The sequence below is a fragment of the Manacus vitellinus genome, unplaced genomic scaffold, assembly GCF_001715985.3.
Source record: "Manacus vitellinus isolate BGI_N305 unplaced genomic scaffold, ASM171598v3 scaffold_5_pilon, whole genome shotgun sequence".
In the NCBI taxonomy this organism is placed as follows: domain Eukaryota; kingdom Metazoa; phylum Chordata; class Aves; order Passeriformes; family Pipridae; genus Manacus; species Manacus vitellinus.
In genome coordinates this window covers 6,161,699-6,185,452 of record NW_021940682.1, presented here as the reverse complement: position 1 = coordinate 6,185,452, position 23,754 = coordinate 6,161,699, and the positions used below count along the sequence as shown (strand labels likewise).

At 37.4% G+C, this 23,754-nt stretch overlaps 1 protein-coding gene across 11 annotated transcripts in view; it reads left to right on the top strand.

Annotated features, from left to right (window-relative positions):
- Positions 1-23,754, top strand: part of ERC1 (ELKS/RAB6-interacting/CAST family member 1) — a 273,196-nt gene that overhangs the window by 122,497 nt on the left and 126,945 nt on the right. For 8 of the 11 annotated variants that reach the window (XM_018080447.2, XM_018080446.2, XM_018080444.2 and 5 more), the window contains 2 exons: positions 1,180-1,191; positions 22,303-22,438. In XM_018080447.2, coding sequence (XP_017935936.1) covers positions 1,180-1,191; positions 22,303-22,438 — 148 coding nt within the window. The remainder of the gene's footprint in view (positions 1-1,179; positions 1,192-22,302; positions 22,439-23,754) is intronic. The other 3 variants (XM_018080448.2, XM_018080445.2, XM_018080442.2) reach the window with 1 other exon arrangement.

Below are 23,754 nucleotides of genomic sequence, written 5' to 3'. Positions count from 1 at the left end.
TAAGGACTTCAAATTTCATTTACATACCTCCATATACCGAGAGTAATAAAGAACATAGCAGTTAGCCTATCCTATAGAAATATTTTTCTCCAGACCATATCCTGCCATTTTAGAGCGAAATTTTGTCATGGGAGAAGTACAACGTGTGTTGTAGAAGCCAAATTGCCACTTGGGACAGAAGGACATTTACTTCGCCTCTCTTTTATTGACTGAAAAAGCATCAAATTTAAACCGAGATTAAAAGCTCTGTGTTTCTGGCTCCTTGTTGCCTTCCCTGGGTGTTATCAGTGAAATTGCCAGCAGATGCCTATGAAAGATATTGGAGACATTTGGGAAAAAAAAAAAAAAGCAATAATGAACCTATGGGACCTCACGTTATACAGGGGACTCCAGCATTTTGTCTTGGTCAATTCTGCTGTTGAACAATGTTGGAGAGAACTGTCCAAAATATGCCTGTTTGGTCATTATTGTTTTTAGATTGCACCTTATACAGGAGAATTATATGGCAGGAAGAAGAAACAGATGCTTATTTTGTTTCTCTTTGGAAGGGTGTGTTCAATGTCAAAATTAAGAAAGATGAACTTTTACCTTTGACAAGTCTTCAGGTCTTGAAGGCTTTACTCCGTGGTTGGGGTTTTTCTCCTTCCTGTCCAACAAGTCGGGATCATCTGCAGGAAAACTGAAAAAAATGTGTGTCTTGCTCATGGAGAGAAAATAAGCCCCTAGAAGATGGCATAAAGGAACACATGAGGTTTCATCTTGGATAGTCAAACTCCATATTTTCAAAATGTTTGTTAGAATTCTGGAAGAAGGATACTTGCTAATGATGTGATTTAAATCCAGAGTTTTCTATAGTCAGCTTATTTCCTTTTTCCAAGAACTGTTTTATATTGGAGACTATTTTCTCTGTAGAAAGTTGCCTCTAATTGAAATGGTGTAATCTAATGTAAAGGTCCTTTTTTTCTTTTCTTTCTTGTTCTTTTTTTTTTTTTAATTAGATGTCTATAAAACATGCAGCTCTGTGTTTGTGAAGGATTGTGTGTCTGTGTGTCATTACCTGATTTATATCTGCTTGTTTTGTCCTTTATTCTTGAACTGCTTTATCTCTGGGCACTGTTTTCACAAACTCTTAACTCTTTCTCTTTCGCATCTCCTTCCTGGATTTGCTGCTTCCTTCAGCCTCACCTCAAGGTCAGTATTCACTTTTAAAGGGGTGTTTATAAAACTGTTGTCTATTCAGCTAAAATTGAGATCTTGGAGAAGATTGCACATCAAATTACATGATGGCAAAATAAAAGATCAGACACTGGGTTAGGTCTGTGTAGGAGGATGGGTTGAATAGGGTGTATGTTTAGAAGAAACGTGTACTTGAAGGAAAGAATTTATATCAAACCATTGTAAATCAATGTTTTGTGCACTAGGAAGAAAGGGGATAAGTTACTAGTGATGCCTTTAAAGGGAAAAAAATACAGAAACGGGAAGCTGAAGCAAGAGTTTAAATATTACTGGGTTTATCTGTTACTTTAAGAAGAAAAAAGATTGGCTATTAGCCATGTTCTTTGATACATTACATGCTGTTGAGTGCAAAATTGGTTCCTTTAAAATGCTAGTCATATGTACTTTAACTGTTGGGTTTTATCATTTCATCTGTGCCTGAAACCTTGCAGTGATATTGCAGAACTAGTTTTGGTGCATTTCAAGTGTACTGTGCTGTCAGAAAGAACTAAGAGCTGAGGGCTAAAGATAAGTAAATTAGCAAGAGGATAAATTTGTTGAAGGCACAAACCGATAAACTACTGAAAAAACCTTACCAAGAGACAACATGTTTTGAGTCTTTCAGCCGTGGATTATTTTTCTATTTTTATATTTTAAAAGCAGTTGCTAATCATAGATTTTGGGATTTCAGTAGAGTAGCTTGGAGTAAATGTCTATGGTGTACATAATACAAGTCAGACTGCATCATCTACTGACTCCCAGTTGCCTCTGAAAGGCTCTGAAACCATTTTGGATTCTAGTCTTTGCTGATGAAATCTGTTTGGTAGAAGGCGTCCGTGACTCCTGACGAAGGAATGGTCATAAGTGTTTCAGGCAGTGTCTTTGCCCAGGAAGCCACTACTTAATGACTGAAATTCTGAGTTATCAACCAAAATCTGACTTTCCTATTTGTGTTTAACACTGAAAAATGTGGTGGTGAGTGGAATCCCCCACTGCTGCGGTGCTGCTGACGCCTTTAAATTGTGTCGGCGTTCTGACCTCGGTTTGGCACAGATGTTGCACTTGTGGCCTTGTCTGCGTATTTTCCTTCCTCCCACAGACTGGAAAAAGATTGGAAGTTAATCATGTTGTTGTCCATCAATACCTTCCATATTCAGTGTATCATGCTGGCACACTTGTAATTGCTGGGGAGAGGAGGGCTGTCCTGGAATGACCCTTTTCCTTCAGATCCCAAAGAACGCAACTGGCAGGAAGTTTTTCTGCCCTGTGAGCGTTCTCCTCTGAAACAAACACTTTCCTGCACGAGCAGGACTCTGTTGGCCAGTCTGTATTTGCTGGTTACCACCGTGAATGGAGCTTGGTGTGCTTTGTCTGGCTGATCAAGTCGTAGATGTTATGGAATAAATCTGTCAAAGCTGTTTCTGATTCAATCCAGGTGGCTTTAGGCTTTTCTCAGTACCTGCGCCTGTGCTGGAATTCACGATGAACAAGAGGGGAAACAATTTTAGGGTCTGGCTTTGGTGTGGATTCTTCTAAGATTTGGTGTGATTTCTCCTTTTCCGAGCAATGTGATGATAACTTTCATTTCTCTCATTCAGAGCATATTGTAAAATTTGGCTAGAAAAGATATGGCTGTGGTTTGAGGTGGCCAACTGTTAGGAACTTTGAAGAGTTTTCTGGTAAGATATTAAAGAGATTGTTCATTTTGTCCTCACAGTTTCCTAATGGTTTTATTGATTTTTTTTTTGTGGTGTTACTTTTTTTTTTCATTCTTAAAATTAATTGCTAGGATGGTTAGTTGCTGAGGCTTTCATATATTGGTTAAAATGAATCCAGACTGTAAGGAAATAGGTGGAATGACTCCTCTTGGAACTACAAAATTCCTGCTGGCCAGGAAACAAAGGTAAAAGATTCTTCTAAAGACAAACAGAAACATTATAGGGGTTGCAGTACCACTCATTTTCTTTCCTATGTATTTCAGAGTTTGCCTATTACCATTAACTGCAACTTGTGAAGAAATAGCTCTTCTGTGAAGTTACATTTTGCCTTAGAAGCTACTCTGGGAGCCAAAACTTTGTTTTTCTCTGAATTATATAAAGCAGTTATTTTTTTTCAGACATCAAAGCAAATGTGTCTCCTGGAAAAGAACTGACTATGTGAAAAATGTGCTAGGTATGTCTGTCTTCGAGAAACAAAAAGAAATACTCTATATTAGAGTATATTATATCTGATCTCGTCAAGAACAGCTTTGCTTACTGTAGTCAGTGCAGTACCTCTGAATTTTCTGATCTATCCATTAAGCTTTCATCATCTCTCTCCTGTTGATAAACTCAGAGAATCAGAATATAACACTGTAATCCACATCACTGTTACTGTTATGACATGTACTTACTGCTCAGAAGTCTTGAGGACCTAGAGTGGATGTCATGCTGATTCACAGTAAATAAAATAGCCTTGGAAAATGTGGGGATTAAAGCAGTTTTGCATAAGGAGTTTTTGCTAAGCATCTCTGTTGATGACAGCTTTACATAAAGAACTACCCAATGCTGGCTGAGTTGAAGAGTAACAAGCCAAATAACAGTATTTTGGTGTTATTACCTGCACGAGTGGAAAAAAAAAAGAAAAGAAAAATACCACGAAGTCATATGCTACAGTTCTTTTAAGCTGGTCTTTTTTCATGGAAAGAATGAGCTATACTGATAAAGCAAAAGTAAGATTTACAGCTCCAAATTGGGTAACAATCAGCTTAACTGGACAGAAGGCCTCCCACAGGAGGCTTGTCTTTCACTGTACTGTCTGTCATCTTTTGAAGCAAGTAATCCAGTTCTCAAAGTTTTCTGGATTTTTTGCTACACCAGTGAGAATTGGATGCTATAAGAAGTAATAATAAAATACTGTAAACCTTATTTCCACAAGCAGAATGGTGGCTTGGTGATTAGATGAGTGCAGGCTGGTGGCATGAATCCAGATAAAAGTCTCCTAAGAGTGTCCGTGTAAAGTTAAATGTCAATGTAACGACCCAAGTGTAGCCTTATAAAATCAAAGTAAAAACAAAATACTAAATCTGAGGGGATTATTTCAGTCCTTTTTCCAGAGTCCTAAATTTATATTAAACGGAACATGTCTAACCACTGAAGAAATATTTGAAACATAGTCATCCTTCTATAAGAAAATGACAGATAATATTGCATAAAAAGTTAAGCAAGTTCAGGAAGCTCAGGATACTATTCAATAATTGTTTTTTTTTTTAAAAAAAGGGTAGTTAGTTACAGGAATCTAGTCTATGGTACTTGTGGGTTTTTTCAGTGTGCTGGAAATACATTTATACAGTGACTCATATGATGTACATCCAGGAAGCTGTGGATCTGAGGACCGAGCAAGTGCCAAGGCAGTCAGGAGAAATTTCACTGGAAGTGTCGCTGACTCTTTAGTTTCATACCTGCAGAAGACTCAAGGTCTTCATTCTGCCACAATGTCAGTCATTAAACAGTCAGGAGGTGATAAAAATTTCAAGTGTGTTGAGTCAGCAATGGTTAGTTTTAGCTCAGCAGAGACAAAAACATTGTCTTCAAAGAAGTTTCCACTTAAATTTCCATGGCTTTCTCTAAAAACTAACAATCTCTAATAGTTGTTTTCTATCCAATATATATTTTCTTTAGTTCTACTTAGACTAAAAACGGTTTTATGGAATTCTTTATATGAAAAAGTACTCTGCTTTGCAAGAATTGTCTGTCCTTGAGAGTGAGAAGTAAGGCATCTTAGAGATGATAGTGGGTAAAGGAAGAAATGAAGGCATCAGACTTGGCTGTGAAGGTTGGGTGGTGATGAGTAGGGACAAAACAGAACTGTGGTTTTCCTAAAACAAGTCACTGGCATAGCCTTTCAAATTTGCTTTAGGTATAGTGATTATCGGAGCTTTCCTCCTCTGTTTGAAGTGGAATCTGTGCCTTTTCTGTCAAAGGCCCTCTTTTCTTGCCTTATTTGACTGCATCTTTTTAAAGCAAAATTATTCACAGCTGTACATCATGTCAGAATTCTCACTTTTCTGCAGTCTTGCATGATCTGTTTCCTACTACCTGCTGAAATTAATTTAATTATAGGCAACACTGATGAGTTGTTTTTCTTTTTGTGTTGTTGCTTTGTTTTCAGCACATGTATTCACAAAGGGTGCAGCTTTCCTGTGGGGATTTGAACTGAGGCAGCATTAGAAAGACACATGACTGGATATGGCACTAGGGAGGATGTTTGTCTGTCATCAGTATGCTGATCAGTGTGAATTTTGAAGAGATCAGAGTCAAATGCTCTGAGAGATTAGAGCAATCCTTCACAATTTGCTTTTTTTCAGATATAACAAAAAAGCGGGTTTTTTTTACCGTACTATTTGAAACATTGAAAGACAGCATTATTTTTAGAAAACATTTTAAAATGTGTCTATGTTCATATATCCCAAAGTTAACAAATTACCTAGCATGTCATCCTCAGAAGATTAACTGAAATGATCATTCAAACTTCATGCAACATTAAACACTTTGACTAACCCATATGTGTCACATCACATTTGGTCAAAGGAATAAAATCTGAAGGTTATTTTTCTTCTTTAATGGCTGACTTCTGTGCAAAATGTTATATCCCCCCTCCCCAATGGCTAGATTTTTATTTCTACTAAAACTCTAAAGCCAGGTAAATATATGGACAGACAGTGAATGTAGTATATATCTATGGTAAAATAGTCATGGTGCAAATAATTCCATAACTGACAGTACCACAAGCTTTAACAGATCCTGGGCTCAACATTAATACGATACAGAGAACTCAGTTGGGCAGGAGACCTTTTTAAAAGGTCAGTGAAAAGGGTGGAGAGCTCAGCAGCTGCTTTTCCTCCTGTTTTACTGGTAAGGACTCTTTTCAGATCCTTGAGTGTAGTGGCAGAGTGTGCAGGAGTGAAGCATTACCCATACAATTGGAAGACCAAGTTACAGGCCATTTATACAAATTAGAAATATGCAGGTTGATGGAATTGGATCAGATGCATACAAGGTTGCTGAGGGAGCCAACTGATGTCATAGCAAGGACTCTTGCTATCATCTTCAAAAGCTTGTGGCTTTCAGGGAGAGTTCCTCATGGCTGGAAAACCTCACACCCATCCTCAGGAAGGATGAGAAGGAGGATCTGGGGAATTGCAGGCCAATCAGTATAACTTCATATGCTGGGAGGGTCTTGGAGCAGATCCTCAAAGTCACCTGCAAGCACCTGAAGGAAAAGGAGGTGATAGGGAACAGGCAGTATGGATTTACAAGGGCAAATCATGCCTGACCAACCTGATTGCCTTCAGTGATGAGATGACTGGCTCAGAGGGCAATCAGCAGTGCTCAGTGTCTTTTTACTGATGTGGATGATGGGACACAACACACCTTCAATAATTTCATGGATGATAGCAAACTGAGGGGAGTGGTTATGGGGAGCATACAATGGATTGAGTCCAGCAGGCAGGCTGGTGAGATGAGAAGGTGCTACAGCACATGACATGCAAGGAGGGGTTAGAGAGAACTATGTTCCAGCCTGGGAAGAGGAGCCTCGTGGGAGATCATACTGTGGTCTTTCAGCTGTCTAATGGGAAGGGCCAGGGAAGACAGAGTCAGGCTCTTCTCAGACATGTTCAGTAAAAGGTGGAGAAGCAACAGACACAAATTGCAGGTTGTTCCAATGTAAGTCCCAATGAGGTAATTGGCAGAAAAAATTCACAGTGATCAGTTAGATATGGAAATGTGTCCAGAGAGGCTGAGGAGTCATCAACACTGGAGATCATCAAAACTCATCTGAACAAAGGTAGGACCAACCTGCTCTAATTTGACCTTGTTTTGAGAAAGGTATTGAACCAGGGTGATCTTCAGAGGTCCCTCCAACCAAAATTACTCTTGATTCTAACTTGCTGTGGTGAGTTACTCTGTATTCTAGGACAAGCTCTACCGTTTCTGTGTGGTTTTGGTAAGAATGTGCTGCATAATAGTGACCCAGTAAAACAGGATAAACAAAAGTTTTCTTGTTATCTCATAGCACTGTACAGCTGTAAGAAAAGAAAGGAGTAAGAAAAATATGTGCGGGTCCACTGAACTTTTATTTCTGGAAAATTTCTTCTTGTATTTTCAGTTTTTAAACAATTTTGAAAAGAATTTATTCTTTCTGGGATAATGTATCGCTGTGATATATGTCAGTGTGGTATTAATAGACTTTTCATGAATAATAATTTACCCAGACATTTTTTCTTTCAAAATTCCTAGTATTGCTCTCACTTTCTTCCCCATCCCTAAACACGGATACTCTCAAACCTTATTGCTCTTAATAGAATCAAAGAAGATAAAGTTGGAAATTATATTTTGAATTCTTTTTTTATGTTCTCCGTAAGTTGCTCTTGCTGACTGAGAGCTTAGACTGAGACAGTGAGGGGTTACTGTTCTGCCTTTGTAGTTACCAGGTTTTCTGTTATGTCTTGTCATTCAGGTTGACAGAACCATTTTCCATTTGCAGTTTTCACGTCCCTCTTTTTCACATCTTTTATCTTGCTCAGGCTGGAGGCAAATAAAATAGATCATAGTTGACCCTGCATTTTCTTCTCAGCTCCCTTGTTGAGGCAACATTTTTCTGCTGTGAGATTTTCAGCTGGCTGGGAAGTCACTCCTCGTGTGTTTAGTCTGTGCCTGTGCCTAAACTGAAATCTTTTGTTCTTGTGTTACTTGTGAAGTTCAGGTTCCATTTCTGACCTGCTCATAAGGTAACCTCACTGCCTCAGATGGGGACATTGGAACCCTCATGTTTCAGATGTGCCTTTCAGTACTTATCTTACCAACTGAGAGCACTTCTTCACTGGTCACTTAACTAATATTTTCCATCCTCATTCTTGTGAAACCAGCTTTCCTAACAGACCTGTGCACCTTATCTGCAAATAATTCCTGATCTTTTGGATGAAAAATATGCTAGATAAGCATAGATATTTCATATGGTTTATAGAACCAGTGGACACTTCTATTGCTGTCACTCAATTAATTTGAAATCACTCTAAATCACATTACTGTAAAATGAAAATCATTTCTTATCCGTGAAATCCTAAGTAGACTTTTAGAGATGTTGCTAGATAAAAACATGCTGAACATTCTTAGGCTAAGGTTAAATTAGTAAGATCTTTTTTCCCCCCTTTTCCTTTCTCTTCTGTGGCTCTCTTCCATTTCATTGTTCTGACAGGGTGGTGTAGTTAAGTATTCCCTCCTTCTGCATAACATGTTCTTCATTTGCAAACAATAGAGGGCCCTTCTGTGCTGGAATATGTCAGCTTTTCTAGCCAGTCCTCTTGAAGTACCCCAGGCAATTCAGACAGATTTAATCATGCTCTCAGTAACTTACTTAATTTCCTTCTTATCCAGCAGATAGGATGTTCTTCTTAATTAAAAGGAATGGGGTTTTTTTTCACTTCCTTGGAGAACAAAATCTATGCAGTTGTCAGTTTCTGTTCATGGCTGACTAATTAACTCCTGGCTCCAAGGGGTGAAGTGCTGCCTATCCCTTTAGTGACCCAGCACACTCCATTCAATGTAAAGTGCTTTTACATGGAACATTGGTATGCATCTATTTACAGCACTGGACAGATCTGGTAGAAATTGAAATTAAGTGTGTTGGTAGTTTTAGAATGACACTGGGGTTTGAGTGGTGCTGCTGCAGCGTCCTTCTTTCAAACATTTTGGAATGAACTACATCATTACAAGTAACTTCATTCTTTTTATAAAAAAACCAAGACTGAGCGCAAATTGCAAACTTGAGTTGCAAAACACTCTCTGTAGATGGACAAGAAGAGCTTCATTTGGTCCCAGAAATTACAGCTGCCAACAACTGGCAGTTGCCAAGCTGGTGTGCTCGGTGCCAGCCTTGACAAAAGGTGCCAACCCAACAGAGAAGTGAGGCTGCTTTCCTACTAGTTCCTACTCTCCTGTATTGCTCAGCTCTCTCCTAGCATGTAAACCTGTGATTTCTCAAAGCCATGGATTTACTGTAGCTCACCAGATGGTGGTTCTGAAAAGCACATGTTGTCCTCCTTTGCTTTCAACATCAGTCCAACTTTTGGCTTTTTCAGTCCCACTGGTGCTAACAGCCATGACCAGATTGTTTCTGTTCTGAGTGCCAGCAAAACTCAGATTGTCTGCAAACTTCCCTTGCTTTTTTAGTGTCTCGAGTTGGTCATGCCATGTTTGATGAAGTCCCACATGCTGGGAACTAAAAGAGAGGTGACACAATGCAGCTTTACCCTACGAGTATCTGTAAGGATAAAAAATCTTACCCAGGCAAGCTTCAGTGGGGATGCTGTACCTTTGAAAATGTGTTATTTTGGGAGCATCTCCTGTCATACATTTTCTCTTTTACCAATATTGTGTTCATCCTTGGTTCTTTCCAGTGGCTTGCCTTGCTCTCTTATAATCTGCATTATATGCTCACTTTAGTTCATTAAGTCTGTGATGTTTTAAAACAGGTGTATTCTGTTGAGTTTTCAGCTGGTTTTGCAGGATGTACTTGAATTCCTCAGGTACTTGTACCAAATAAATAATAGTACTAATGTTGTTAACTTAAAACTGACTACTAGCTAGATAGACACATTCACTTCACTTTTCAGTGTATAATTTTTCACTTTCATAGATAATCAGCAGAACGTGTTAGCAATTTTACTTAGAAAACCAAATAGGCAACTTAGAAATAAATTCTTTTATTATTAACTCCTTCTAGGAGTATATGTGAAAGATATCAGAGCAAACACTTTTTCAATATTTGGTATGTCAGTGTATTTTAAAGGATCAGTAACTCAGTGTATGGTGTCTTTTCTTTTAGCATTACTTGCTTGCTCCTCTTGCCCCTTGTACAAAAAATCTTTCTTTTCTTTTCCATTATTTACTTCAAGTTCGTCCTGTATAAAAGAAAATGGGAGAAAGCATTAAATGAAGTTGCTAGTAAAAACTTTATTAGGCTACTGTAAAATGACACTTCATGCTGCAAAAGTGACCACTGACTTGGAGTGTGAAAAAAAATGGATTTTCCTGTTGTATTTGGAGTACGACACTTATGTAATGACTGCTACATTTAATGTCATTTCTTCTTAAAGGAAATGTTTCATGGTCATATCTCCCAATCAAAGAGACTGTTCCCTACTGTATAAGCAATAGGCAGAGCTTTTGTAGGCACCATGCAGTGGCATTATATAAAGATTATCAGAGAGATGCAAATAACGGTGGTTTTTCATGCCTTAGTTTATGACATGCCTTCTTCCCTTTCTTGTATCTCTTGCTTTCAGCAGAGATTTCTCATTTGAATATGGCATGTGCAGATGTGTACTCAAAGAGATGGGGCCTGGCACACAGTTTTTGACAGTTTGTTTTCCTTTGACTGCTTATTTCCATGTTCATTTTGAGTATGCTTGGATAGCACGAGCAAATGACAGCTGAAATATAGCTGAAGGAATCTGCTTTCTATTTTTAAATGCTTCAAACTTCAAACATATTTGTAACTTGGGCAAAAGCCTTATAGTATGAACAAAAGCCAAACGTTTGGAGGATTATTTTAAATAGAAGGGGTAAGTATATGCTATTCCCAGTTTCGGGAACACATATGAATTCCTGCTTTTTCATTATAGATGTAATCTTCCCCAGGTCCATTTTTATCTCTTTATCATACTTTTTTTAAAAATAGATATAAATCTCTTACTAGTTAGCAAATATCTGCACGGAAGTTCTAATTTTGAGCCATACTGGGTCTGATTAATGTAGCATGGCTTTGAAATTTTTTAATTAGTTTAAAGGGCCTCTACACTGCTGCTTTCTTCCTTATGCCTGTCTGCACAAGCAGAAAGCAATCAACAAGAAAAAAAAAAAACAAAAACCACCGCCTTCAAAGGAATTTCAGTTGATTTCTTGGAAATTCCAAAGAGGAAGGAGTGTGTTTTCTTCCACATCTTGGAATAGTGGAGGTTGCTTCTTAAATTAGAGATAGAGAAATTTTATTTCAAGGTAGAAAGGGACTGGAAATCTCCTCTTGTATTTCTGTCCTGTTTTGACCACAGCCTCAGTAATTGTATATTAGATTTTCAACACTGCTTATATATCTCAACCTCCATTTTGTATGTTTTCATATAAAAAAACAGTTTATAGAAAGTATATTATATTTGTGTTAGGAATATTCTTCTTGACAGCAGAGGCTGTTGTTTGCTGATTTTTCCTAATGATTAGAAGTGTTCTCCAATTACTTGGAAAATTAGTTCATTGAAGGGAGGCAGAAAATGTCTCAGTGACAGGCTACATCAAGGCAATTGCCCTGATAGGGGGATCAGCTCAATTAAAATCTTAATTTTGCCTCATTTGTCTCAAGGTCACCAAATAAAAAGTAGTTCACTGGAGTATTATAATTGCCAAGATAAAGAATTTATCTTTCTGAGTACATATTCCAGGCTAGAGCTAATTTAATTAGTGAACTTTATGATCTCTAAGGGTATCGGTGAGAATATATTTCAGATGTCTGACACATGGGGCATCTTGTCACCGGATTTTTTTCTTCTATTCTCCTTCATAATGTATTTTAAAATTATGTATGTATTCAAAATACTCATGGACATATTTTGTAGTTCTGTAGCAAACGCAGTTACTGTGGAATGGTAGAAATCCCTCCTCAAATGCATAAGCCAGTAACCTTGTCCATACACATTACCAAGGCTATTACAGCACTCACTGACTTCTCCAGAAACCCAGTAGTGTTTGCTTAATTTGCAAAATACTCCTTAGCTGTGTTCTGGAGTCCTGCAGTTGCCAGATGGAGAAGACAGTGTTACAGCTATATCAGAGAAGGAGGAACTAAGCCATCTGCACTGTTCATATAGGCTGTTCAGCCCAGTGTGTGGTGTATTTATTACAAATAATGCTGCTGTCCCCCATGTGCCAGGCAGTCAGAAGTCTGTAACAAATCATCTCAGTAGGCACTCTTCATATTGACCTGACATGAGCTGTCAAAGCCACTGCTTCAGAATGTGTTTTATGAGGGGAGATAGCTCTTAGTAAATCTGTTTGCTAAGCACCTGAAAGAAATATGCCAGGCATGCCATTCTGAGAGACTCTGTGGTTTCTGTTCACCACCAGAAGTTGGTGTCACCCAGTGGATCCCAAAACAGAGCTGTATACTTCCCATCTCACATTCTCATGGTGAGGAAGATGTACAGTTTGAGGAGTGTGATAACATGGCTTTTCACTCAACCCTGTCCTTTTGGATACTTTTCCCAGCGTAGTCTCCAGGAATGACCATCTTTGGATGAGATGTCATACTTTTTCATAGCTAACATGGTAAACACTGTTCAGTTCACCTCTGGAGAGAGAATCTGTCAGATTCTTCTTGAAAACAATGTTGGTTTTAAGGAGATAAGCTAAATTATATCATATTTTTATTTAGGCATTTCAATGACATAAAATCATCAGGCTTTTAGCCCTGAAATGAACTGGTATACATTATTTCAGAATAGTCCTGCTAGCATCATTGTCCTCACATCCTTTTGTAAGAGCAAGACGCTGAATGTTCTCGTGCATGTATTTCTTCTTTATCAGAAATCCTCTTCCACTGAGTTACTACATTCATTGTGCTTTTGGTTTTGTCCTTGGCAACTGTTTAATACCTTTTGCTAAGCACTGGATTTTCAGTAACTGTCAGCTTAAAAGTGTGATTCTTTGACATATGGTATATCAAGATGACAGGATAGTGTTCAGCTCTTATCCCAAATTTCCGCAAATTTTCAGAAAGGACTTTTCTCTCTTCATAGCTTGTTTGTATACATATACATGTTTTAAGCTACTCTAGCATAGTTCTTTCTTAAATGCTCTGCTTTTAAAATTCTCTTACATTTTTTTTTGTTTGTTTGTTTTGTTTCAATGGCTGATTTTTACATTTGATTTTTCTTATAATTACCATTTGTATCAGGTATTATTCTAGAAGGAATTAAAAGATCTCATGCCCGCCTGAAAGAAAACAACTACTGTATTGTGATTTGTTTTCTTTTCTGGCCAGTGGGACTGCAGTTAAAAAAGACATGTGTGATCTTAGATCAGAAAAATACCCTATGAAACCTCAATAAAATGCCATTCATAGGGAAGATTTTATTGCCGCTCAGAAAACACGTCTTTCAGCCAAGTGGCGCAGGTCTCTTGAGCAGAGAGTGACTGGCTGTGTGTGATCTGTTCACAGGGTGGTTGGTTTGTGCACTGAAGTTGAAGAGAACAGCACCTTGGGGACTTCTTCCCACACTGTAAGGGCCAAATTCAACTAACCCAGCATGTTGCAGGGGGAAGGAATCCACACCAAAGCCTAATCAGCCGTTTTATAAATGTCATTTTTGGCTTTGCATCTGTTTGCTCAATTAACAAAAGCAGAAGAAAAAAATACAACAGAACAAACTTATTTGTTGAACTACTGAATGTTTTTATTAAGGTCCTTAAAGTATTTTTCTTAACAAAGGAATACCCATATCATTATTTCCCAGATTTATTTCAGAGTTCACCTGAAGTTTGTACTTTTAATGGTCCCAACTTCAATAAAACTAAAAGTTGCCAGGTTTTAAGGTTAAAGGTTTATTTTCTAGTTCAATTGCTGTTGGCTTTCAGAAATAGTTATCAAACTTGACATATAATTAATTTGATATTTAATCTCTGCAGTCTGATTTCAAATTTAGCATCAGTTATGAAATTATGGTAACATATTCATTATTTTCATTACAAAGCTTGCTTGCTGGTAAGTAGGTGCTGAGAATTTAAATAGTTGGGAAGCTGCACATTAGTTTTACTAGTGTTTCTTTAGCTGCACATTAGAGGAATGAGTAGGTGTAATGGATTTTATCTACAAAACTGGAATTAGAGATTAGTGAAAACATGAGGCGCTAAAAATGTTTACCTGAAGTGTTTAGAGGGTTTAATGTGTTGTATCTGGCCCTGTCTGGAAGTGAACCTTTGGTTTGCTTTAGTTTGATATGGACTTGCTGCACTAAAACAAAGACACTTCTTTTAATCTCTGCAGTTTATCCCTCGATTTTAGCCAGTTGGTTAAGGCAATTTTCTTTCTTTTTTTTTTTTTTTTGAGGAATACTCAGACAACAACATTTGACTTTACCACTGTTTGTGTGTAGCTGGGCTGCTGCCTCATGTCAGGAGAGCAACCTGGTTAATTCTGGTTTTGTTCAATTAAGAGATTGAAGGGAAAAGGTTTATTTTCTCTGAAATAGTTTAGTTTGATAGTACTTGGAGCATGCATTCGAGACATTTCATCGTTGGTTAGATTTCTTTTTCTGTTAATGTGTTTATGATGTACCTATCTCTAAATTCGCTGACTCTTGATGCTGCATCATTTCGCTTACCATGAAGTAAAGTTTTTTCATGAATGTGTGTTCCCTACTGATCACTGAGAAATAAAATTTCACAGGGCAAGCATCTGTAGCATTCAGATTAAGTCTGTGTAGTTTTGATCATATTTCTTAGTCTTCTGCTACACTGAATCAGATATTAATACCAGAAGAGAAAAACTATTTGAAACTGTATTAACTTGTAGTTTTGCATTGTATGGCAAAATGTAGGAGGTGGTTGCATTTGACCATTAACAGATTTAGTCTCAGAGAAGCTTGAAACTGATGTTGAAGGCCTTTAATTACTCGTAAAAAAATTATGTTTAAGGGTAGTACCTTGGTGCAGTTATCTGTAGTGCAGGCTGGTAGCTGTTTCCGGTTAGGACTTGCCAACATCCCCTCATGAAACATCCCTTGGAGCATTCATAACTTGTGACACCTTATTACTTGATAAACTTTATGTATTGGTAATGATTCAAGTGATAGGTTTCTTTTCTCAGGTGTTTCTAAATTATAGGAGGGTTTGGATAACATTTTTATTATACTGAGTTTTTAGATTCATATGACATGTGGTCCCCCTTCCCATCTATTTCCATCAGCTGTTTTTTGGAAGAAAATCTTCATGTTGTTTTAGCTGGAGTGAGAGATGTGCTGGCTAATGTGCTGACTGCATCAAGAAGTGTGCATTGATATTGTGCAGCTAATTCTTAATACTGAAGAATGACAGTGACCAGTGTAAATTTGAGATCTGCTTCTAGTCTTCGACTTCAGCACCTCTTGATTCAGACACTGTTAGGCTAATGTTCCTGAAATTTGGGATAAGCTAGTTTCCCACAGCTTTCTAATCTTCACCCCTTGCCTCCTCCAGTGCTGACCTGAACACATATTTTGTTTTTAAAAGTCAAAGTTTCCTGGCCTCAGGAAATGAAGTCTACCCCCCATCTCTTAAAGCCACCGTGGGACAACTTGACTCATATACAACAGAACAGTTAAATTTTCAAGGTCTGTTAATATTTTCATTGGCATATGTTACCTTGTCATATAAATGGCACAGAACAGCAAGGAGCAGTGTAACAAAATGATGAGAGATTTTGGGAGAAGTTCTCAGGCAGAAGGGGTAACTGAGTGCTGAACAAAACCAACTCATTGTAACTATGGTGATTGGTCTTAGTTTGGATGCAGAGTGCAACAGAGGCAGTAATATTTAACCAAGCTGTTTATAAACCATAATGAAATTATTGTTTCTTTTAGTTGGTAAATAAATGCACCATTTTTTGGCGTTATTACAGTGTTTAGGGATTGTTAGGAAGCTGGGATTGCTAGATACAGCCCAATAAAGCAAAGAAAAAGGCCCAGATAGTTCTTACTGTAGTTAAAAAAAAAATAAACCTACCCATACAGAATTCCATGTAGATCTTCAGCAGTGTGCCATTCCCCTGATACTAATTTTTCAGTGCATAAGATAAGGAACTTAGTTCAACCTTTGGCAACTCTCCTCTGACTGTCAATCAGGCACCCAGTTGTGGTGATGGGACTGTGTGATGTGGTCAGTGCTGTTTCCTTGATCACTTATTTACCTTCCTTTCATTACTTTCTTTTTCTTCATCGTAAGCAATTAGGCCTTCCAAACACTACCTTTATTCTCCATGGTTTGGTGACTAACCACTGGTAAGGGCAGGTGAGTTTTGAGGAACTGAAAGCCAAAGCAAAATCTTTCAGAACAGGTTTTCTTCTGATTTTCAAAACAAAGTAGCATTTTTGGGAAGAGTTTCTCTTTGGTTTCCTTCTGTTACATGTCCCAGAATGTAAATATTTTCTGTGTACCAAAACTACAAAGAAACCAAAAACAAAACAAAAAACCCCCAAACAACTCAGCTGTGTCACTGCATTCATTATCTTTTAAATTCCTAAGTTATGTTTAACGATATAGCCAGCTAAAATATTTTGTGTGGACAGACCTTAAAAACAAAGAAATTATGAAGGAAACTGTGGGGTAAATGTATTCAGTTGGACGCTGTCCTGTGAGGTTACATCAGTCCAGCTCAGATCACAGGCATCCCATTGTGTTGATGTCGTTAATTTATTTCCAGTAAAAATTTCCTGGTTCTCTCACCCATCTAATCATTAAAATCAAGACTGCTAATAAAGGTCTGGACAACTTAGCTGGTTGTTTCCTGCCTTCCAGCATCTCCTTCTGTAATTTTTTCCTATTATAGCATGTTTTGCACTCTGAGCTGAATTACTGTTTTGTGGTCTTTACTTCTCTGTGTCTCTTAGGACTACAAAGTGCTTTGAGATCTTATGCAATGATATCACCTTCCTCAAGGAGGGCAGTGGAGGTGCTGATCTCCTCTCTCTGGTGCCCAGCAATAGGACATGGGGAAGTGGAATGAAGCCACATCAGAGGAAGTTCAGGTTGGACATTAGGGACAGGCTCTTCACTGTGAGGTGATGGGCACTGGAACAGGCTGCTCAGGGAAGTGGTCACAGCACCAAGCCTGACAGATTTCATAGAGTGTCTGGATGATGCTCTTAGTCCATATAGTTTAGTTTTAGGTAGTCCTACAACAAGCATGGAGGTGGACTTGGTGATCCTTACAGGTCCCTGCCAACCTGAAATATTTATGATTCTATACTATACATTGTAGAATCTAATATTTCATCACACAAGACACACTGGCTATTTTAAGCCAAATAATGTATTAGTTCATTGCATACAGTTTCCCGTGCAGGTTTTTCCAGTAATGCTGGCTATTGTTGTCAGTTGTAACTTGTGTTGAGGAGCAAAGTGTGCTTTAAAGAGACTGAAGTTCATCTGTCCATCAGGATCAGTAGCTGCAGCAACAGTGGACTGTCCTGTGGGTGGTGGTAATGCTACAGCAATGAAGGCTGGAGCTAGGCAATCTTTCTGACATGGCTGACTGACACATAGAAATATTTTCTGAGTGCCTCAGTCAGGTTAGTAAAACAGGCTGCTTCTATAGCAGTGCACAAGCTCTGTGTGTTTCTTCCTAGTGTGTGTGTGTGCATTGTGTGAAACATAGTATGTATGTATACATTTTATATTGAAGGGAAGCTTCTGTGCTCGTTCAAAAGCATTGTAAAAGTTTACTTGCGTTGTATTATTGTAAAAACACTGTTGTGTGTTAGGCACATAAATGTGAAGGAAAAATACATTAAAATGTGATATTAAAATTCAAATTAACTTACGCATATTTTCAGTTAACATTTTTATCAATTCTTCTTTTACAAGAGTTATGGCAGAAAAGATAACCAGGTGAGGATAATAGCTTTCATTACAGAATTAGCAGCTATATATGCTGATGTGCATTACAGTAAATGATAATGAGATTAGTGTTAAAATGCAAACAAATTTACATTAGTGCAGAAAAAATAATTTCATAAAAGCCTTAATAAATAATAGGGCCTGTATGCCAGTTGGTATTATTAGGGAGGAAAACTCTTCCCAAGGACTGACAGGTAGCATTTCCACTTTTCAGGAATGCTTGGTGCTCCACTGGTTTTCCATTATTTATACTCGTCTTCCTGTTTTTAAATTATTATAAAATGTGAAATCTTCTCATCTGAAAGTTTTTATTGCTTATTGTGATTATTTGACTTTATTCCTCATGGTGTTTGGCTAATCCCTCATCACTGGAAATTCAAGGATTTCATAGAGAAGTGGAAGGTGTTGCTTTTTTAAAGTGATGCAGCTTTATTTCATTAAAGAAAAAGTAAAGTCATAGAAATTAACAGCTGTTTTCAGTGTCCAGATTGAGAAATCTTAGGGGCTTTTTCAGCAGGCGTATGGCTTAAATTCAACACCCAAAATCAAAGGATGTGAAATTATTAATTCTGGGAATCTTTGCCTCTCTTTAGTTGAAAGACTTTGGGATTTATATTTTTAAATCAGAAACATGAATTTGATTCTAATTCCTTTAGTCTAATATATCCCGTTGTAACAGTGCTTGGCATGACACATTGTGAAATGGAGAAAAATTCAAAGTAATGGAGAAGGGTTTCCACTTTTGAGTGCAAAATTTTTTAGGAACTGTACATCAAAAAAAAGTGATTATCTGGAAATTGCTATTAAAAATGCAAAAGAAGTTTTTGTTTCCAAAATGGGTGGGATTCTTCACAGTAATTCAACATAATAAACATTCTCATTAGATTTTTCTTCTTTCATATATGACTAGAACAGTTTCTGTTATTTGATTTGAAATGGCTCTGAGAATAAACATCTTCTGAGATGCTTTTGTAGTTTTGTTGTTGTTTCTGCTGGTTCCAGTGGCATCCCTCTTTAAAACTTTGTCTCATTGAACATGAACTGCCTCAGCAACTTTCATTAGAATCACCATCATTCCCTTTGTTGTCCCAGTTTAAAAAGATATTCCAATATGAATAAGTACTTATGGTAATGGTTAATGCTCTGTATCTCTCAGAAATTCATTTGCTCTTTGATGAGAATTCTGCATGCACATTGCAAACTGGTGTTTGCTCAGTTGCTGTACATGTAAATACTAATGCTTTCTAGAAAACATTCATAAATCTCTAAGCTGTTGCCATAATTGTAAATAATTCATTCTCTTTTTGCTGTCTTTAATCTTGTGGGGTTTTTTTCTGTTTTAATAAAAATACTCTTACAGATTAGGGATTTTTTTAAAACTCTACTGTCCCTTTGATGGGGCTATGTGCTATATATATATGTGCAATTGCATTCAAAAGAGCTAAAAGAACATTAAGTTTACAAAATGAGTCTCCTAAACTGTAGGAATTCCAGCGCTTTGTTTCTTTCTTCAGTCCTAATTAGCTTCCTTGTGCACATATATTATGAAAAATTTTCCTCTTGAATCTGTCCTCATCAAATGTACCAGTTGCAGCGTGCTCACTTAAGACACGTACTTGCTGTGTTTTATCTTATTGTTCCAGTTCAGCATGTGGTCCAATTCTGCACATTGTGCAGTGGTGGTGTGAAGATGAAATTGTTCTCTGACAGACACCCGTATTGCAGTATTTAAAACAGCAACAAAACTATCTTACTGAACAGTGAGTTGGGTGATTCCTATTAAGGAAGCTTCTGAGTTCTCATGCTATTAAAAATATGTGTGTGTGTATTTAAATATTTCTAAATATGATTCACATATATAAAAAGAGGATTCTTTGAATCTGACTTTGAAGACTGAAGGTTATCTGGCAGAGAAGAAAGGGCATTCTTTGCAGAATCACAGTATGATGTCTTCAGGGTTTCACAGAACTTTCTTGGTGCAAGTGTTCAAGGGCTGTGGACTTGTAGATGCTGAACCTTTTACACAATTATCTACATGAAGTGTTGTAAAAGCGAGAATTACCATTTGGTACCATGGGCATTGAGATGGGATGAGCTGTACTTTCATGCATCAGTTGACTCCAAGCCTTTTAGGTTTATAGATTTGGAGTTTCACGTCACCCCCTCAGTTTTGTGTAGTTAAACAGTTGGGGAAATTTTAGCTCATGCCATAGATACCTGTATAATTTGAAAGGTTTATTGCCCAACTTTTGTTGCTTTTTCACATCAAAGGTATGGAGTGATAGTTGTATCTTGCACCATAGTTGATTCAAAGCCAGCTTGAATATGGCTTTGAGTAACCTGGTCTAGTTGAAGCTTTAGTATTACAAGCACTGGGTCATTTGAAGGCTTCCATCTTTTAAGTTTATGAAAACTTGAGTTTGTCTCAAAATATCTACCTAATACATTAGAAAGACATTAATTTTGGTTCAGACATGAGAAGGTGGATGTCAATAGTATATATTATATAATATTCTTATAATTATTCCTTTCTTTGAAATATGTATTTTGTTTGAAAATGTTTTGGACCATTCAGGAGATTATCAAATTCAGACATACTTTGATGAGGGTTTTGGCTTTATTAATATTGTTGTCTCTTACCTAACTAATAGATTAGAGAATCAAAGACCAGTTTCCTAATAGATGAATCTGGCTTTGCAAGTTTATAAAAAATAATTAATTCTGCTAATTTTAATTTAGAAGTTGAATAAAAATTCTCATACAGAATTGAGTGTATTGGGCTGACACATTTTTATTTTCTGCACTGACTTAGCTGTACCTTCTACATTTATTTTATTGGACAGATAGAGCTGTGTATTGTACAAGCTGAGTTGGTGCCAACATAATATTTCCAATAAGTTGTTTAGTGACTGAACAAGTCTGCTTTCAAACTGGGCAATGCACCCGTTGCCAGTGTGCAGCACTGGGTTAGAACAACTTAACAATTATACTGGTTGTGTTTAAAGATCATCCTGACTCAAATCAGCTGTAACTGTTGGGCAGAGTAGTTAAGTATGCTAATAATTTTTTAACATCATCAGAAAAGGGCTTTCCATTTTTTTGGTCTCCAGAGGCCATCAGCACTTTTTCATCCTAATAGAAGTTTGTTTAGAACCAAGGAAAACTTGCTGCCTTTGCAATTTTCTCAGCCTCAGTTGGCTTACATTGGAAAACGCAGAGCCCAGCGTTGAACATATGTATTTTTGGAAGAACTCGAAGCACTGACTAGTCATATGCCACATAATTTGAACTTATATAATGCAAAGAGATATGTTCTTGTTCATACTTTTGTTATGAGTTCTGAAGAAGATATTAAAGTAGGGTTGTATGTGATCTGTTCTAAAAGTATTTCTGAAATACAGAAGAAACATTCTTCCCTCTCTGTGTGGGTAACATACCAGATATGAAACTGGTGTATCATTCTGTTTTCTAAACAGTAAATTAAAGAGATGTCTCTACTACTTGCATGATGTTTTGGGGAAATCTTGCAACCAAAGAATCTGTCTTTTATTCCAAAATCCAAACTCCAGATATAATTATAGAGAAAAGGGCTGAGGAAGCAAAGCTTGCCTGTTTTGTTTTGATTGGACTAAAAGTTTAGACTTAAGTTCTCTGTGGTCAGGAGGCTGAGATTAAAGAGTCTGTAATTAGATTCAATACTCCATGTGTCTTAATGCCCTGGAAGGCCAAACCCTGTCTGCAGGCAATGGTAGTTGCCAGGATCATCAAAAATAGTTCATAGATGTGAACTAGGAAATTATGCATGCTTTCTGAAATACTTTGTTCTTACTTGCTGTGTCTTGTTTCTGTAAAAAGAAAGGATATGAAATGCCTCAAAATATCCAGAAAACAAGTAGAACTTGAGGAAGAAATTGTTTTACTTCTGGAAGCAGATTGCCTGGTTCATGTAGGTAGTCCTCTATATTTAAGTCATGTTTCAGTGGTTTTTCCTTTTGATCCTCCTGTTTTCCTCACATTAGATATAGTGGTACCCAAAACAAAATAGGTTATTAGATGTTTGTGTTTCTATATGTATGTATGTGTATGAACAGGGAAAATTTTCTGCCACATAGTCACAAGGGAACAGGTGCATCTTTTGATTAATAGTTTATACCAAATAATAATTAAGGGGTTTGTTTCAGAAATTTCCTAGTTTAGGTTAATAGTAATGAGCAAAATGAACCTTTTCTTTTGGCTGAATTAACAGTTGAGGGTAATGCTTGAGGATGTTTGGTGTTGGTGACCTTCTACAAATGAAGTGATGGTACTGGAGGGTTCCACTCTTCCCTGGTCCAGCTGCCCAGCGCTGGAGCCATGGGAAGTGCAGTCCAGAACACGGTCTGAGTGCTCTTCTCATTTTTTACAGGCAAGTTAAAGATCAGAATAAGAAAGTAGCAAATCTGAAGCACAAAGAACAAGTGGAGAAAAAGAAGAGTGCACAGATGCTGGAGGAGGCCAGGAGACGAGAGGATAATCTTAATGACAGCTCCCAACAGCTTCAGGTAACGTGGGAATTGAATTAAAGCAATTTGGCCAATCAACTAGGCTTAGCTACCTGGCTCTCTGCTGTACCTCCTGATCTGTTTTCATAGCTGTTACCTAAGAAATTTGTTACTGATTGTTTAAAATCCTCTCTCAGTTGCCTTCATATCTTACTCCATTTTCATAAGAGGAAAAAATTGTTTTAACTGTCAACTCTGTTATGAAGTGCATTGCTGAAATAATTTTGTCAGTTCTGTGTTGAGATTGGTGTGGCATGTCTTTCTTCTCTGCTTTTCTAACAGCCTTTTTCTTTAGCTGTTTTGTGTGTTTTCCCAGCTGGTTTTACCTTATAATGCTGCCTTTTCTTCAGTAAATGAAAGATAACCAAGTAAGTATTCTTGGAGTAAACTGGAATTGTTGTGGGGTTACTGGAGAACCATGTTTTCTGTGTGGACTCATCCTTGTTTACCTCATGAATTCTGCATATGCAAATATGCAAACTAGTCAGTTTGGGTTATCTCTGAAATGATATTATGCTGCTGCCCCACAGAATTATCTGGTTGCATCAAATCTGCCTAGGCACAAGAAATTCAGCGATATGAAAGCAGGTCAAACATTTCTCCGTGTCCTCTACGTTGACATTAGGTGTAGATGGTTTACCAAACGGTAAATTTTCAGTTGCTGTCATAAAAATGTTAAACTGTTGGCATGGAGTAAAGCAAAGATACCACAACACTAAGTGTGGAGATAATAGACATTTTGACTGTAATTAATTTACAAAAATAACTTTCTTTTTGGTGAGTGAAAATAAACATGGAAACAGTACCCTAACCTTTAGGTCTTTTAAAGTTAGTTTTTAAATGTTTAAAGAGCATCTACCCTAGGTGTTTTCCTTTGTTGTTGCAGTTTCCTTTGTTATACCTGTTTCTTGTTACCAGCTACATATCTTAATACATCTACAATGAAGACACAGAATACATCCTAAGAGTTCACTAGTAAAGGCAAATCCTCTCCTTAATTGAAACAGATACTTCTTGACGCTGTTCTGTGGGATTCGGGGGGGATTTTTTCAACTAAAACTTTGAAAGAACCACAGAAACATGTATCCATGTGGAATACTCTCACATGCACCATTTTGTGGTTTTGCCCCTCAGTTCCAGTCCTGGGAACTGAAATAGTTAAGTTCCAAGTGTATGAAAATGATTTCATAACTGCAGACCTTTATAAAAGGCGGGAATGTGGGATTTCTACATCTGCTAATGGGTTTTGTGGCTGTAATGCTATGGCAATTCACAAGGCTGTCGTTATGTGGCAGCTAAGTTTAAATAACACAATC